Below are 15758 nucleotides of genomic sequence, written 5' to 3'. Positions count from 1 at the left end.
GACCCAAGGTCAGGAGGCTGAGAGGGGATTTCCATGTGTGGAGAAGCCAGATTATTTTAGAGAAGTAACTTACCAAGGTCAGTGTTGGGTTCAGCTCTTGTACCCAGGGCTAGTTTCTCACACACACAGAGCACATCACCCACAGCCTGGACATACAGGTACAAGGAGGCTCCCAACGCATACTCGAGGCTGACAATAGCCAGGTCTGGCGTTAAGCACTTGGAACCTACACTCTTCTTAAGTCCTCATCAACCCATCGACACTAAGAGTTAGATAGTAAAACCATTTTCAGAGGAGGAAACTGAGGCTCAGGGCAGTGAAGTCACTTTCCCCAAGGGTCACATGGCCATTTGGTAGTAGAACCCTTATGTGACAGGTATACTCTTGTCCTTCAATAAGTATTCTCGCCACTTCCTTTTGTAGAAGAACCTCGAAATTTTAGCTGGGTGCGTGCTGCCCAGATAAAATTACATTTTCCAGTCTCCCACACGACAGAAGTGACCACATGACTAAATCCCAGCCAATGGAATGTGATGTGTATGACTTCTGAGTTGTACTTCTTTTTTTCTTCTTCCCAATGGTTGGAACATGGATGTGATGGTGAGAGCTGCAGCAGCCACCTTGGACAACACGGGGAAAATGGGAAGTGAAGGCAGCAGAGCGACAAGGCAGAAGGAGCCTAGGTCTTTGACATTCTTAAGCTACCATTTTAGGCCTGGGTGTTAACTAGACTTTTAGGCCTGGGTGTTAACTATATGAAAATAGACTTTTATCTCATTTAAGTCACTATGTTTTTAAGTTTTTATTATGACAGCTGGATGAAAAGTCTAGCTAACACACACACATCTAGACTAGGCCCTCGTTAACACATTTTTCCATGAGAACAAAGAATGGGTTCCATCATCTCACTTTTTTTTCCCTTTATGCCCTCAAAAACAATTCCCAAATGATAACGGCAATTCCTGTGTATCGAGTTCACCCTCAGCACTGTGCCGTTATGAGCACTGTGCACAATTCATTTAAGTTTAATCCTCACAACAGCCCTGTAAGGTAGATGCTATTATTATACCCTCATTTTCACAGATGAGGAGGCTGAGGCTCAGGGCTGTGAAGTCATATGATCAAGGTCACACAACTAGGAAACAGAAAGGCAGGATTCGAACTCAGCACTGACTCCAGGGCCTGTGCTCTCAATTATACACCTATCTGTTATTTACACCCTTTCTGGTAGCACACACGTGCACATGCTTGCACCTTGGCATGCACACAGTGAAAATAATAGACACGACCACACACAGCCTTCCTGCAAGGCAAGAAGGCCCAGCGATTATGAGCATGGCTTTTAGAGGCGGCAGCACGGGATTGGACAGGCAGCTTCCTCTGCCTGAGCCTTGGTTTCCTCATCTGGAATATGGGCACCGTCATGATCAGTAAGTGGCTACTAATATTCACTTTTCTGTTCACATTCTCAAGCCGGTCACGCAGTGTGAAAAGGCACCAGACACAGCCACAAAGAATCGTGGACACCATAATACAGCGGGGAGGGATCGAGGCTCTCATTCTTCAGTCACTTCTCAAGGGTCTGTTCCATGCCAGGCAGTGTGCTGGCTGCTGTGGGCAGGGCAGTGGCACTGGAGGAGGACCTACACTGCCCTCCCAGAGCTTGGGGTCATTGCACATGACCTTGGATGTGTGGTGAGATAAGCACATGGGAAGTTCTCACACACAACAGCTTGCAGGGCCCAACGGTCACCCCCTGCAGTGGGTTGAATGATGCCCCCCAAAATATATGTCCCCAGAACCTGTGAAGGTGACCTCATTTAGAAAAGGGGTCTTTGCAAATGTAATTAAGGTAAAGACCTTGAGATAGGATTATCCTGAATTACTCGAGCCCTAAATCCAATGACGGTTGTCCTTATAAGAGACAGAAGAGAAGACATGGACACACAGGGGAGAAACCATGTGAAGATGGAGGTAGAGACGGAGAGATCGGAGTGCTTCAGCCACAAGCCCAGGCATGGCTGGAGCCACCAGAAGCTGGGAGAGGGAAGGGAGCATCCTCCCCCACCGACACCTTGATTTTGAACTTCCGGCCTCCAGAACTGTGAGAGAATAGATTTCTGTTTTAAGCCACAAAGTTCATGGTCATTTGTTGCAGCAGCCACAGGAAACCGATATATCTTCCAAGTCAGACAGCTCGAGGGATACCACAGCCCAGAGGCAGGGCCAGAAACACAGGCGTGTGGTCACAGACACACATAAAGACACATGGCCGCCCAAGTCAGGAGGGCCAGGTAAATACACATCACCCAGTCAGAGCCAAGCTGGAAGAGGGTGCACATGAGTGTGCATGCACGTGTGTGTGTGCATTCTTAGCCATTCCCAGAGACCAACAGTGCCTCGCAGGAAGCTGTTAAGGCTGTCAGCCCCACAGATCCAACACTTGATGGACTCGTGGCAGTAGAAATGCTCATAATTGCCAAGGCATACAAAGGCATGGGGCCCAGGGAGGCCCCCAGGCTGAAATCACAACACTCACCATCACTCAGAAACACAGGGACAAATGGCTACTCATGAAGATCAATACAATGGGACCAAGGTCGTCAGCTTCTTCTTTCAAGGCTGGGAGCAATGGGGACTGACCTGGGTGCCAGTCCTACCTCGGGGGTTCCAGCTTGTCCTTGCTCTCCCCAGTGCACATCCATCTTCCCTTCCTGAAAGTCAACCCCTGTAACAAACCTCTTATCCCTATACCGACCTCCTTGTAATGTGGATTCTCTGATTGAAGCCCGAATAAGCCTCTCGAATCTGTGATGGCACTTTATATGGCGAAAGAGACTTTACAGATGTGATGAAGTTGAGGATCTTGAGATGGAATACCTGGGTGGGTCCCGTGTGATCACAGAGTCCTCCTAAGAGGGAGGTGGGAGATCGGAGGAGGGGATGTGCAGATGGAAGCAAGAGGTTGGAGCGATACCAGGCAGGGGCCACGAGGCTTCCAGGCAGCCTCTGGAAGCCGGAAAATGCAAGGGAACGGATTCTCCCCTCGAGCTCCCAGAAGGAACCAGCCCTGCTGACACCTTGACTTTGGCCCGGTGAAACTGATTTTGGACTTCTGACTTCCGGAAGTGTAAGAGAATACATTTGTGTTGATTTAAGCCACGGAATTCATGGTGCTTTGTTACAGTGGCAACAAAAAAATGAATGCAAACCTGACTGATACACAAAAGACATGTCCACAGAGACAAGACATAGACATTTTACGTCAAGGGGACCTGGAGCCACTGAGTAAAATGTGACACAGCATGCAAGGCAGTCACGTGATGACTGGAGGTCTCAATGTTAGGAACACTCATAAATGTCACACACGGAGAGACCCGGAGACAACTGGAGTCACACAATGGTCAGCTGTGGTACTCCTCGGAAATACACACCCACATGCACACATACCCAGGGTCACTATGGAAAAGGAAAGATGTCACACACCATGTCATCCCAGAAACAATGGCACAGTGACAATGACAGAACATTCAAACACACTGGGAGTCCCAGAGTCACCCACACATGTCATCATCAGTCTGAGACCCACCGGGTCACTCACAGAGTCAATTGGCTACGGCATACAGGTGTGCACACACACACAAACACACTTTCTCCAGACCTCCTCATGAAAGAGGCCCAGTCAAGTCGGGGATATGGTACAAAAATAGTTTATTACAAAAGAAATCCAACCAAAATGCCTAATAATTTACATCGTTATCAGTGTCCTGCTAGAGCCCATCTCCCCCTTGTCATGGATCTGGGCAGAGGGGAGCAGTTGTTCCCTGGTTCCACCAGCTCAGGAAGAGGAGAGGGAAGTGGACATCTGGGTGGAGGTCCAGGCAGGAGACTGGTGCCTGAGAATAATAGGGGCAAGACTTCTGGGCAGGGGATGAGATGGGGGGAATATCTGTTCTGAGAATAGACAACGCATATGCTCTGTGCAAATCCTGATTCTGAAGATTGGGGGGGGGGGCAGAGTGAGATCTTCACAGTTTCCAGGAGGGTTGACCCCACAGGCAGGGAGGTCCCTCCTCATGAGTCCAAGATCTGCCCCCCCATCCCTCTCAGCTGCCTCCTGAAGCTGGGGAGGGGGGAACTGGCCGACCAGGGGCTGGGAGGACCCCAGCAAAGGGCAGGAAGGCAGGTGAAGATGAAGAAGGAAGGAAGAAATTGGGGGGAGCTATTGGGAATCCAGGAAGATCCTTGGGGGGAGACTGGGAGGGCGAGGAAGACGGTGATGCGGAGAGAAGACCTGTGGAAAGAGAGAGGAGGGGTGAGGGCAGCCATGAGAGATCAGATCAGAGAGGAGGGTGGGGGTCCCAACTCCGGGTTCTGATGAGGGAGGGGCCCGGGGGCGGGGCTGCAGGCTGCGTGTGAGCTGGTTTCTCACCATTGGAGCTGAGGCGGCTGCTGCTTTCAGGGGAGGTGGTGGCACTCCTCTCAGGGGACGGCTCTGGCTGTGACGCAGGAGCAGGCCGCGTGGCCTTCCCCCTCAGGATGTCGATGACCTGCGTGTGGGAAGACGAAAAGTCACCACCAGGCCACTCCCTTGCTCGTGGGGTCTGCCAGAGAGCCTGGCCCGTTTCTCAGTACGTGAAGGTGGGCACGTCGCTTCCTTTGATTGTGCCTCAGTCTCTCCTCCTGTCTAGACCTCACACCCACACACTCACAGGCTCACTCGCTTCCCTGGACACACTGGCACACACGCACGCGCGCACCCCTGCACCCCTGCGCACCCATACACGGACTGGCCCTCGGGAACAGAGCTCCCCAAGCCCCCACCCCCACCCCGCCTACGCGCATACTTACCCGGCGGCTGCGCGCCACCATGAGCGGCGTGTCGTTGTGACAGTTCTTGAGGCCGCTGTCTGCGCCGCTGCGGACCAGCGTGCGCACGAGCGGGAGGAGGCCCCGGCCGGACGCCGAGTGCAGCGCCGAGCTGCCTGAGTACATCTGAGCATTCACGTTGGCGCCGTGCTGCGGGGTCGGAGGGGCGAGTCAGAGCCACCGCCGGGGGCCGGGACCCGGGCCAGGTCTGGGGGTGGGGGCGGGACGGGCATCTGGCCCAAACCTGGGGCAGGACCGGGTTGTGGGAGGGGTGAATGAAGAGGCTGAAGCTAGAACCCAGGTCGGGTGAGCGCGGGACTCGGCCGGGGGCGCTGAATCACCCAGAGCTGGACTCTGCAGTCCGACCGAAGTAGGGGCGGAGGGACAGAAGAGAAGAGTCCGGGGCTGAGTCTGGACGGAAGGCACAGCCGAGGACAGGGCCAAAGCCGGAAGGCAGCGACAGCGGCCTCGTTGCTAGACGAAGCCGCGGCCGTCCGAGGGGAGGGGGAGGAATGGGAGAGGCCCCGGGACAAGTTCGCAGCCTGAGGGGTGAAGTCATAGGGATGCCGGAACTAGGCCCAGAAGCACAGATCAGAGCTGGAAAGGCGGGGGCGATGGCCGGTTGGTGCCAGAGGAAAGGGTGGGCGAGAGGCCAAGAGCAGGGCCACCGAACCTGCAGCAGCAGCTGCACCATGCCCAGGCTGTTGTTTTCCACGGCGTGGATGAGTGGCGAGCGGCCGCTCTTAATGTCCTGGGGCAGGGAGGGAAGGTCTTTAAGTCTCTCCAAGGGCTGCCCAGGCAGCCCGCAGTCCGCCGCCGGACCGCTAGGTCCGGCGTCGCAATCCGGTTAGAGACCCCGGAGCACCACCCACCCACGCGGCGCAATCCCGCGCCAGCCCCGCCCCTTTGACTCCGCCCCTCTTGGCCCCACCCCAGGCCCGCGCTTCCGCGCTCACCACCGCGTCGATGTCCGCGCCGCGCTCCAGCAAGAGCAGCACGGCTTCCTGGCACTCGGTGTTCACGGCCACGTGCAGAGCAGTGAGCCCTGAAGGAGAGGGAGACTCGGTCAAACCCGGGCCTGGGGCTTTGCAGCCGCAGGAGGACGCCGGGTCCTGCCAGACGGCCCCACCCTGCGCCCGCGTCGGCGCTCACCGTCGTAATTGCGGGCCTCCAGGTCCACTGTGCCGGGAGCCGCGCTGTCCAGCAGGGCCCGCAGGCAGGTCGGGCTGCGGTGCTCGCACGCCAGGTGGGCTGCCGTCTGGCCATGGCGGTCCAGTGCCATGGGGCTGGCACCAGCCATCACCAAGAGCCGAACCACAGATGGCAACGTGGTGATCACAGCCAGGTGTAGTGGTGTCTGGGGAACAGAGACTGTGAAGGACCCGTGCCCTGCCGTGTGTCCCAGTCCTGACCCCCAGCTGCAGTCTTACTCAGGAGCCAGAAACCTGGAGCACCAACTCCCTCAGACCCCGGAGCCCAGACCCCCAGGGCCCCAGCCTCACCTGCCGGAGGTTGTTGTAGATATCCAGCTCCCGGCCCCCATGTTGGAAGAGATTGACTAGCCGATGCACAGCAGGCAGATGGCCCTGCACCACAGCAATGTGAAGTGGCCTGGGGGTGGTGGCATCACAGGCATTAGGGGCTGGTCACCTGTCACCCCCATACTCTTAGCAGCACTAGCTCTTGCCAATACATGCCGGATACTTCAGAAGCATCTCCAGAACCCAATCACTTCCCCTCATCCCCACGCCCACCATCCTGATTCAGGATGTTTGCTGGGGGTGGGGGGACATTAGCACTGAGGGCCCAAGGCTGACTTCACGTACACAGGCCGCACACCCTCTCCTCCAAGTCATCTTTTTCCTGGACTGTCTCCTCACTGGCCTCCCTGCTTCCACTGCTGCCTGACTGTCCCCCATATAGTTACCAGAGGGATCTTATTAGAACCTAAGTCATGTCATACCCTCCCTCTTCTGCTCAGAACCCTTGGCCCACAGGCCCTATGTGATTTTGTCTCCCCCTCCTCAATCCCCTTGACCTCGTCTCTGTCCACTGTCTTCACTCTGATCTGGCCACTGGCCTCCTTGCTGTTCTGCCTCGAATAGCCTTCTCCCAGATATTTGCAAGGCCTCTGCGAAAATGGTACAGCAGCGGCTTGCTTCCCGCCCCCTTACCCTGCTTAATTTTCCTCCACATCATCACCTGACATTGTACAGTTTACTTGCTTCCTGTCTGAGTCTCCCCAACTAGAATGTCAGCTCCACCAGGGCAGGGCATTTTGTCTGCTCTGGTCACTGCCCAGTGCCTAGGACAACGCCTGAGCAGGTGCTCATAAATGTGCTGAATCCATCTCAATGATCCCTGGCCATCCTGGAAGCTGGTGACCACGTTCCCACCCCTCTGTGGGCCACAGTTTTATCATCTGTGAAATAAGCATGGGTGAACTAGATGCCATCGCAAGGTCTCCATCCATTGTGACTGTCCATTGCATTCAGCCTCCAACCCAAAAGTAGCCACCCGGAAGTTTTTGCACAATAGGGAGGTAGGGCAAGCTGGGACGAAGTCCTCCTTCTAGAGGTTGGGCTGTGCAACCCAGATCCCCACTTCTGACAGAAGGCCTCATTTCCCCAGCTTCTGGGAAGACTGTCAGCTCCCAGCATTCTCTGGGAATTACCCTCCACTGAAAAGAGCTGGTTGCCCAAGTCATGAGAGGGGGCAGCAGCCATCCTGGCGGCATCTGGTGGCTGGCATAGCAGGCCCAGCCTTCTGGCCTCAACTCTGAAGGCCGCTCCAGCTGCAATATCCCCTGGGGGACAGCTGAGGCCCTGTTGAGACTACCCAGCGGCTCAACCTCTCCCTCTGCCGGGGCCATAAACTTCCTGCACTCTTCCCTGGGTCTCCGACCTAGAGCAGCCATTTTGAGCTGAGGGCAATCTGGGATGACTGCAGGGGCCAACACATGTTTGCTGGGGGTGGAGGGACATTAGCACTGAGGGCCCAAGGCTGACTTCACGTACACAGGCCGCACACCCTCTCCTCCAAGTCCACTTACTGGAGAACTGCTTTCTCACGCACCACTGCCTGCTTACCAACCGGGACCTCCCAACTGTGCAGTGTGCATCCTGGACCCACTTTTTTAAGCGAGCTCCCTGGGTGCTTGGACTGGAGAAATTCTGCAGCCCAGAGGACTCTGGAGGGCTAAGGAGGCCAGGATTGCAAACTGAGTGTTGCCCTCCTAGCCCTTCGGTGCGTGGGTTTTCGTATAGCCCACCTCCCAAGAGATTGTGCAGGTGAAACGCTGATCCTGGATTCTGATCGGTGAAAGCCCAGTTTAAAAACAAAATGTTGGGGGAGGGGCCAGACCTGAGCCCTCTGAGAAGGGCCCCCCTTCCCTCCCCAGATTTCCCAGGACGCCGGGTCCGGGTCCGGGTCCCTGTCGGGGCCGGCGGGGTTAAGTGAGGGCAGAGGGAGCGAATGATTTCAGAGAAACCATCCAGGCCTGAGTTCCCATAAACGCGCGGGCCGCAGGGGGTGGGGCGGGGCTGGAGGAAGTGGGGACGGGAGGGGCGGCCCTGCCCTCGGACTTCCAGTAACAGGTCTGCTGGGCGGGGCTCCGCTTCCTGCTCCCCGGGGAGGGAAGCCTGTCTCGCCGGGGATCTACCCCGGCCACCCCTGGCACCCCGACTTCCATCGTCGAGTGGGGCGGAGGAGGGGGAACCCAACCCAAAGTGACCTCGCTTCTCTAGTTGGTAGGACCCTGAGTCCTCCAGCCTGGGGACCCCTCTGGAACTCTGTCTTTCAGGGCTCACACTCCAGCTGGCTCCTTGTTCCCCCATATCCCAGCATTCATCTCCAAGGTCTCTTGGGTCCCTAACCCTTTGCGGTTACGGACTTTCCAGTCCCTCTCAGTTCTAGACCCCCAAGTTGCCCTGCACCGTGCTCCTTACCGCCCAGAGATCAAGGAATGCAGTGGCCTAACCAACCCCTGTTCTCTGGGACCCAGTACTCGCTCTCCTCTCTCTTGGAGACCCAAATGGAGTCCAGATGCCCTGAGATTCCTTGCTCCCTCGAGTCCCTTAGAAGTCCAGCCTCCAAACCAAGTTTCGCTGCTTTGGGGAACCATCCGTAGCGTGTCCCTCTCCCCCGCCCCCAGGCTGTGCCAGCTGCCCATTCCGGTAAAGCCTCGGCCTCAGCGGAAGGGGTTAAGGTTAGAGGGAGCGCCGGGAGGGGGAGGCTGCGAGTGAGTGACGGGTGCTGACGTGGGGGGAGGCAGAGCAGCTGGGCTGCGGTCAAGTTCTGCGGGAAGGGATTTCCCCCGACAGGCAGCTGAGGCAGAAGTGTTTGCTTTGGGGGAGAAGGGGGAGCTGGGGAGAGCGGAGGAGGGCGGGGGAGGGCGGTGGGGCGCGAGGCCACAGACGGGTGTGCTAGTCTTCTTCTGCACCCTGCTTTCACAGGTTACAAACAACTCAGCCCTGGGGGGGCAGACACACATTAAATCTATTTCACAGATGACCCCAGAGGTAGCCAGAGGGAGAGGAAACTAGCTTTACTGAGCCGTTGTATATCTCAGACACTTTCTCCTGCTTGGGTGCACACCATGGCCCAAAAACACCTGGGGCGCCCTGATCCAACACATCCACTCCCACGTACTAAGCACCTACTGTGTGCCTGGCCCTGTTCCATGCACCCCATGTAGGAGCATCACCGCGTTGAATCTTTGTTGTGATAGGTGCTGCCGTGAGTCCTGATTTCCAGAGAGGCAAACTGAGGCTCGTGCATGTGAAGTCACTGAGTGGGCCAGTGGCGGAGCACCCTCACTTCCCTGAAGAAACAGGCCTTCATCTCGTCCCTACCTTCCCAGAGAAGCTCTTTATAGAAATCATCTCATTTCTGCCTACGGAGTCCCTTGCACGCTGATGGTTCCTTTTTTACAGGGAGAAACTGAGGTGGAGGGGGGTCAGAAAGCAGCTAGTTGAGAGTCAAACAGATGGATAGAATAATAATTACTGTATGCTAGGCACCGGGCTAAGCCCTTCTGTTCAGGATTTCTCAGTTGCTCAAACCGCACGTGATAAAACTGTGAGATTTGTGAAATCGATTTATGGGATCGTCAAATTAATTTAGTGGGTTATGACCACAAAACAATGAAATACAACAGAAAGTGGATCTCACATAGTGAGGGTGAGTTATATGTGTGTGTATGTGCTGGGTATAACATAAAGTAATAACAATAATAATATTAATACCTATTGACTACTTATAATCTGCCAGGCTCAGTACTAGGAACTTAATGAGTATAATTCTACACTAAATTGATCAACGAAATGTCTTTCTCATTTTTGGATTGTGATAAAAAAATGTGAAGTCCCCTGCTCCAAAAAACAGCACGAAGAGGTAAGTGCTCTCAGGGTGCCCATTTTCCAGAAGAGGAAATTGAGGCTCAGAGAGGGAATGGGTCTTGCTCAAAGTCACACAGCCAGTGGTGGAGACAGGATTTGAACTGGGGTCAAGTTAACTCAAAAGGCGGAGTTGAGTGCCCCTGTGTTGTGGTGGGTGAGGTCAGTGGAGGACTGGCCTCCCTGTCCCCACTCTCCCTTCCCATTAATGGAGGATTATTACTCACGTGTCTCCGTCCTCATCGGCACGAGTGGCCATGGCGATGTCTGCTGACAGGGGGTGTTCCATCGAGCACATCATAGGATATAGGGGTGGAGGCAGGCTCAGCAGAGGGAAAGGGGAGCCCATGGTTGGGGTGGGGTACAGGGGCAATAAAGGTCCTGGGCAGAGAAAGGACATGGGTGAGGCCAAGCCCACAGACCCTGAACCCACGCCCCAGTGTCACCTGCCCTTTTTCCCAGGTCCCTTTTGTATCTCATCCTGGGTCTTCAAGGCTCAAGACAAACCCCTTTCCACATTCCTCCTCTGGGCTTTCGCAACTCCCCGTCCCCAGCCCCCCTGCAGTCTGTGCCCCCCCCCAAGCCCTGGTCATTCCCATTGTCACTTATCTTTTCATGTGTCTGCCCCCCATCTCCTGGAGCTACACAGTCCCTTAAAGACTGAACCCACATCATCACCCAGCAGGGGGACATCAGGGCCAGTCTGCTGACTGAACCTATGGCTTAGGGAGGTAAGGTTGGATGAAACACTGGGGATGGGGTGTGGGATGAATGCCTAGAACCTTTGGGGAGATGGGTGGGGCAGGAGGTGAGAAGCCTGTTCAGATCACAGCGTCTGAAGGGACTATGGCAACAGTCAACTCCATATCCACCCAGCACATAGGTGGGGAAAACAGGCCTGGGTTCTCACCCAGAGAATGAGAAAGCAGGGGAGGCAGTGACAGGTTTCCCAATGCACAGCTTGAGGCTGTATCCTGGTTGGGTGGAAGGTATAGAAACTGGGCAAAGGTCTGCAGGCGCAAGGCATGGACTCTGACACTTCGGGGGACACTTGGGGATGGTGTGGCGGCTGTGGCAGTGGATGTTTCTTCTTTGAGATCAGGGATGGAGACAGGATAGGGAGAATGGTGTTTGGCCTTCTGTCATCTGATCCTTGGGGACCCCCATTCCTGAAACCCCCTAGTTTCTTGCTCCTTGTATCTCTAGTACCAGGCCTTGGTGTACCAAGGCCTTCTGCCCAGAGACCCCTGAATCCTTCATCCTGGCCCTAAATCCTTGAGTCCCAGATTTCCCCAGTCCTGACCCCCATTCTTAGAATCCTCGGTCTCCAAGCCCCCAAAGACTACCTGATAATACGATCCCAGATGAGACTCTGATCCCTGGTAAGTACACATAACTGGGTGCCCAGGACCCAGGTGCATGTCCTGCAGGCTCCTTAGGAGCCCTCGTATCTGGGTCTGTTTCCTTGGATCTCTGTGATCCCAGATATTGGGGTGCTCAGAATTCCGACTTTGCTCTCCTAATTTCCAAAGTCCCCTAATGTCTTGGTTCCTGAGATTTTGACATCCTAAGATCCCTAATAATCTGTCTCCTTGACTCCCTTTGACCCTACATATCTGGATGCCAAGAACCTCAGTTTCTTGGGCCTGAGCACTGATTCCTTATAGCCATAGATATTCTTAAGAGTTTATAATGCTGTTCCTGGGGCTTCAGGGTCTACCCCCTTGATTCCTTGAGACCCCAAATCTGTACTGCTGAGCAGTGTCTCCTGGGTCCCCATATCTGTGGCATTCAGACCCTGGGGTCTGTCCCCCCCTCCAGCCCCCACATCCAGCTTTCTAGGTCCCCATATCCGTGTCCCAAGGCACTGCTCCCTGATGCTCCCCTACCTGTATCCCTAGGACCTCAGGCTCTGCCCCCTACCCGACCTCAAAGAGCCTCACATCTGTGTCCTTGGGAACTTGGTTTCTCTCCCTCTGTTGCTCAGCTCCCCCGACCCCCTATATTTGTTTATGAGCTCTGTCACCTCGCTCTGGTGACCCTATGCCCTCTAACCCAACCCTGACCAGAGAGGGCCACTCACCCGGGTAGTAGAGCGCCTCTGGCCGAGGCAGGCCGTGGTGCGGCGCGTGGGGCGCCGGGACCGCCGGCGTGTCGGAGCCGCAGCGTAGGGGATCCTGGGTGACAAAGGGGCCCGCAGCGCCGCGGGGGGCGGCGGGTTCCGGGGAGGGCGCACGCAGGGGGCGCTTGCGGAGCGGCAGCGCGGCGCCGAGGGGTCCTGCGGCCTTGGGCCGGGTGCGCAGGTCCACGGGCCCTTCGTCCATGGCCCCCGCCGGGCATCGGGGCATGAGGCCGCCGGGGACGGCGGCCGAGCGGGCGGCCGAAGCGCGGCTCGGCTCGGCTGCACCGAGGGAGGCTCTGCCGGGCGCCGGGACTTCCCCTGCCGCCGGCTGAACTGAAGGGACTTTTGTCGGTCGGGGCGGTGCCGGGCCGCCCGCCTCCCCGCCCCTGGCCCCCCCCCGGGGCCACCCGCCGGCCCCAGGGGTTTCCTGGACTCGCTGCCTCTCCCACTGCCGCGCGCAGCGGCCTGCCGCGCGCCCCGCCCGCGCGCGCTGCGCCCCGGGCCCGCCCCTCCCGTCCCCGCGGCGCCCCCAGGGTCAGGCCTCGACTAGGGGTGGGGAGGAGGCGGGGCCGGGGTTCGGGGTGCCCCACCCCCGCGGCTGCGGGTCTCTCTCAGTAGCTATCTCTGTGTTTCTGGCTTGATGGCTGGCTGTGTGCCTCTCTCTGTATCTCTCGGTCCCTGTAACTCCGTCTGGCTCTCTTGTCCCGATGGATGTCTCTGAGTAGCGCCCCCCGTTTCTCTCTCTGTCTCCATATCTGTCCTCGCTACCTCTGTCTCTCACCATCTCTGTCTCTCAAGTGCTGTCTGCTTCTCAGCCTCTCCCCCAGGGAGACAATTCTGTGATTCCCGAGGGTCCCTAGGGCGCGGGTTCGAGTCCCGACTGCCACTTCCTCGCGAGGTGACCCTGACCACGCACTTCCCGCTCTCTGCGCCGTTTCCTCCTTTGTGGGAGCGAAAAGGCGCACCCAGGCCTGGCACTGCCCTCGGCGGGCGCCAGGCGCTGCCCCTCGGTCTGCTCCGCCCCCGCCTCTGCCTCCCCAGGTCGCTTCGCGGCCTTTGGTCTGAACTGCGCTGCGGGTGGGTGCGGTGCGGCGGCGGGTGCACAGAGAAACGCAAAACGTGTCTCTCCACTTGATGTCCCTGGACCCAGCCCACGCTGGCGGGCACCGGGACTTCTCAGGGCACAGGGAGAAAGAGGTGGTGACGGAGGCGTGGAGATCATGAGAGGCCAAGGAAACGAGAGCCGGAGAGAGCAAGAGACGAAGAAACACAGACAAGCATCGGAGCGACCAAGGCCCGGCCCCAAGGCGGGGGCCGGTCTGGCTCCCTCGTCTCCCCCACGTTCCCCTCCCATCCTGGGCGGGGTTGAAGGGTGGGGAACAGGCCAGGCGGGTTGGGGGACGGGACTCGAAGGCAGGCTGGAGCTGAAGGGGGAAGGGGGAAGGCGGGCCTCTCCCGGGTCCCCTCCTCCTGTCATCTCCCCGCCCCGGGGCGGGGCCCCGCCGGCGAGGGGCTTTCCCGGATTTCCCTGGGGGCGGGGCCATCGTTGGGGTTGAGTCCAGGTCACTGAGTTACAGCGGGCGGAGACCGAGGCTTTGGGGACCTGACGGGGCGAGGGAGAATGGGGACTGCACCCCGGGTCTCTCCAGGCGGCACGCAGGGTCCCCCGGTTCTCTCTGTGCGTCTTGCCCTGTGTTTGCAGCTCTGACCCTCCATCCCTGGCCTCCCTCTCGCAGTCTCCAGGCCGCCCCATCTATCTTTTTATCTCCCGAGATCTCTTATCTGTGTCTGTCTCTCTCCAGGACCTCGAAAGTGCGTGTGGGGCCCCGTCCCCAGGAAAAGACTTTGCCTGGGATGCAGGCCCCACCCCAGTGGGTCGTTAACCTGGGATGTGAGGAGCAGCTGTGGGCAGAGGGACACCTGACCTCTTCCCCGCTGTCCGCTCTCAGCCTCTCTCTGGATTTCCCCCCTCAGTCTCCTGTAACGGGGGAACATGGTCGGGGCAAAACCTGAGTTCAAATCCCACCTCTATCCCTCCATCCCTGCTTCCCTGGGATCTCAGACCAGTCTTCTCTCGAGACTCAGTTTGTTCTTCTGGCAAATGGGGCTGATGTCGACCCCTGCTCCTCAGGGTTGTGGGGCTAGGACAGAGGAGAGGTTGGACAGCCTGAGTGCGCTGTTGCCGCCCACCCAGCCCTCCTCACCTCTGGGGACTGTCAGACACTTGGGGGGGCCGGTAGGCAGAGCAGGACCCCACTGAACAGCAAGGGAAGCTGAGCCTCAGAGGAGTGGGCTCATCATGGTGGTGACCCTAGGAGGCAGGGCTGGAAGGATACCAGAGGTCCTCCCACTCCCTGCTCCCTGGGGCAGGTGGAACGATGGCCCTGGGCCCAAGCAAGACTGGGCAGGGTGACTCTGTGCTTGGCCTAGGACTTGGAAGGGCTGAGGGAGAGGGCGCTGGTGGTTCTGAATGTGGATGAGGAATAAAAGAGTTTAAGGGAGGAGGAGGAAGATAGGTCTGAGAGAGGTAAATGGTCTGATAGAGGGGGGCAAGTCTGAGGGAGAGGAGGGTGTGAGGAGGAGGAGCAGTTGGGGAGAACCTCCTTGCGGGAGGGAAGCAGGCAGAGAGGTGTGAGTGGGGAAGAGCAGGGACTAAGGGGAGGGAAGAAAGGGGAGGCCTGGAGTCAGCCCCGCCCTGCAGCTGTCTCTGATTTCCCAGAACCTTCTGCTGCTCAGGAAAGTCCCGGCTCCAACAGCCACCTCCCTCAGTTGTCGGGAATGGAGGATGTGGAACCAGGATGGCTACCCCCTCTTTTCCCCCCTGGCTCCCTCTACCCCAAACGGGGAGGACTAGGGTCTCCCCTTTCTGGGCCTTGTACTCCGGAGGCCCCCTGTAGGTAGGGGCAGCCCCTGGATGAGTCCCAGTGACTTCCCAGAGAAAGCCCAGAGGTCCTGCTTGGTGTCTAACCACTTTCCCTTATTCAGTCTGCCCTTCACACCTGTTGAGAGCTTCTTCTGACTGCTTCTTTCCCCTTTGCCTTCCCTTAAATGCCCCTGAGGAAGGAAGAGATAAGATTGTACCTGGTCCAGGTCCGGAGAGGGAAATGAAGTCCCAGCTGGAAGCCTGTGCGCCCGGGGCAGCTTCCTTGCTCTTAGGGCCTCAGTTTCCCCTTCTAAGAGGAGAGGCTAGGGCAGTCAGATCCTCAGTTCCCATTGACTTGTCCTGCTTTGCTTCCAGCTGAGGCAGAGTGCAAATCCTGTCCCCTGCTTTCATTAGCTTAGTGACTACGTCACAGAGCCTCAGCTCTCCACAAAACATCCTCATCTAATTTGCACGCCGATGTTCATAGCAGCATTATTCACTGTGCCCA

At 57.3% G+C, this 15758-nt stretch overlaps 1 protein-coding gene across 1 annotated transcript; it reads right to left on the bottom strand.

The window, feature by feature from the left end:
• Positions 1-3694: 3694 nt before the first annotated feature.
• Positions 3695-12799, bottom strand: BCL3 (BCL3 transcription coactivator). Its single transcript, XM_016135976.2, has 9 exons — positions 12349-12799; positions 10493-10646; positions 6372-6480; positions 6022-6226; positions 5826-5914; positions 5543-5620; positions 4852-5019; positions 4433-4550; positions 3695-4294 (listed from the first exon to the last, which is right to left on the bottom strand). Exons 1-9 carry the CDS (start codon positions 12611-12613, stop codon positions 4107-4109), a joined length of 1374 nt encoding a protein of 457 aa, XP_015991462.1. The 5' UTR covers positions 12614-12799; the 3' UTR covers positions 3695-4106.
• Between the last annotated feature and the right edge of the window lie 2959 nt (positions 12800-15758).

The sequence above is a fragment of the Rousettus aegyptiacus genome, unplaced genomic scaffold, assembly GCF_014176215.1.
Source record: "Rousettus aegyptiacus isolate mRouAeg1 unplaced genomic scaffold, mRouAeg1.p scaffold_m13_p_14, whole genome shotgun sequence".
NCBI lineage: Eukaryota > Metazoa > Chordata > Mammalia > Chiroptera > Pteropodidae > Rousettus > Rousettus aegyptiacus.
The sequence above is the reverse complement of the archived record's forward strand: the minus strand, read 5'-3'. Positions and strand labels throughout refer to the sequence as shown.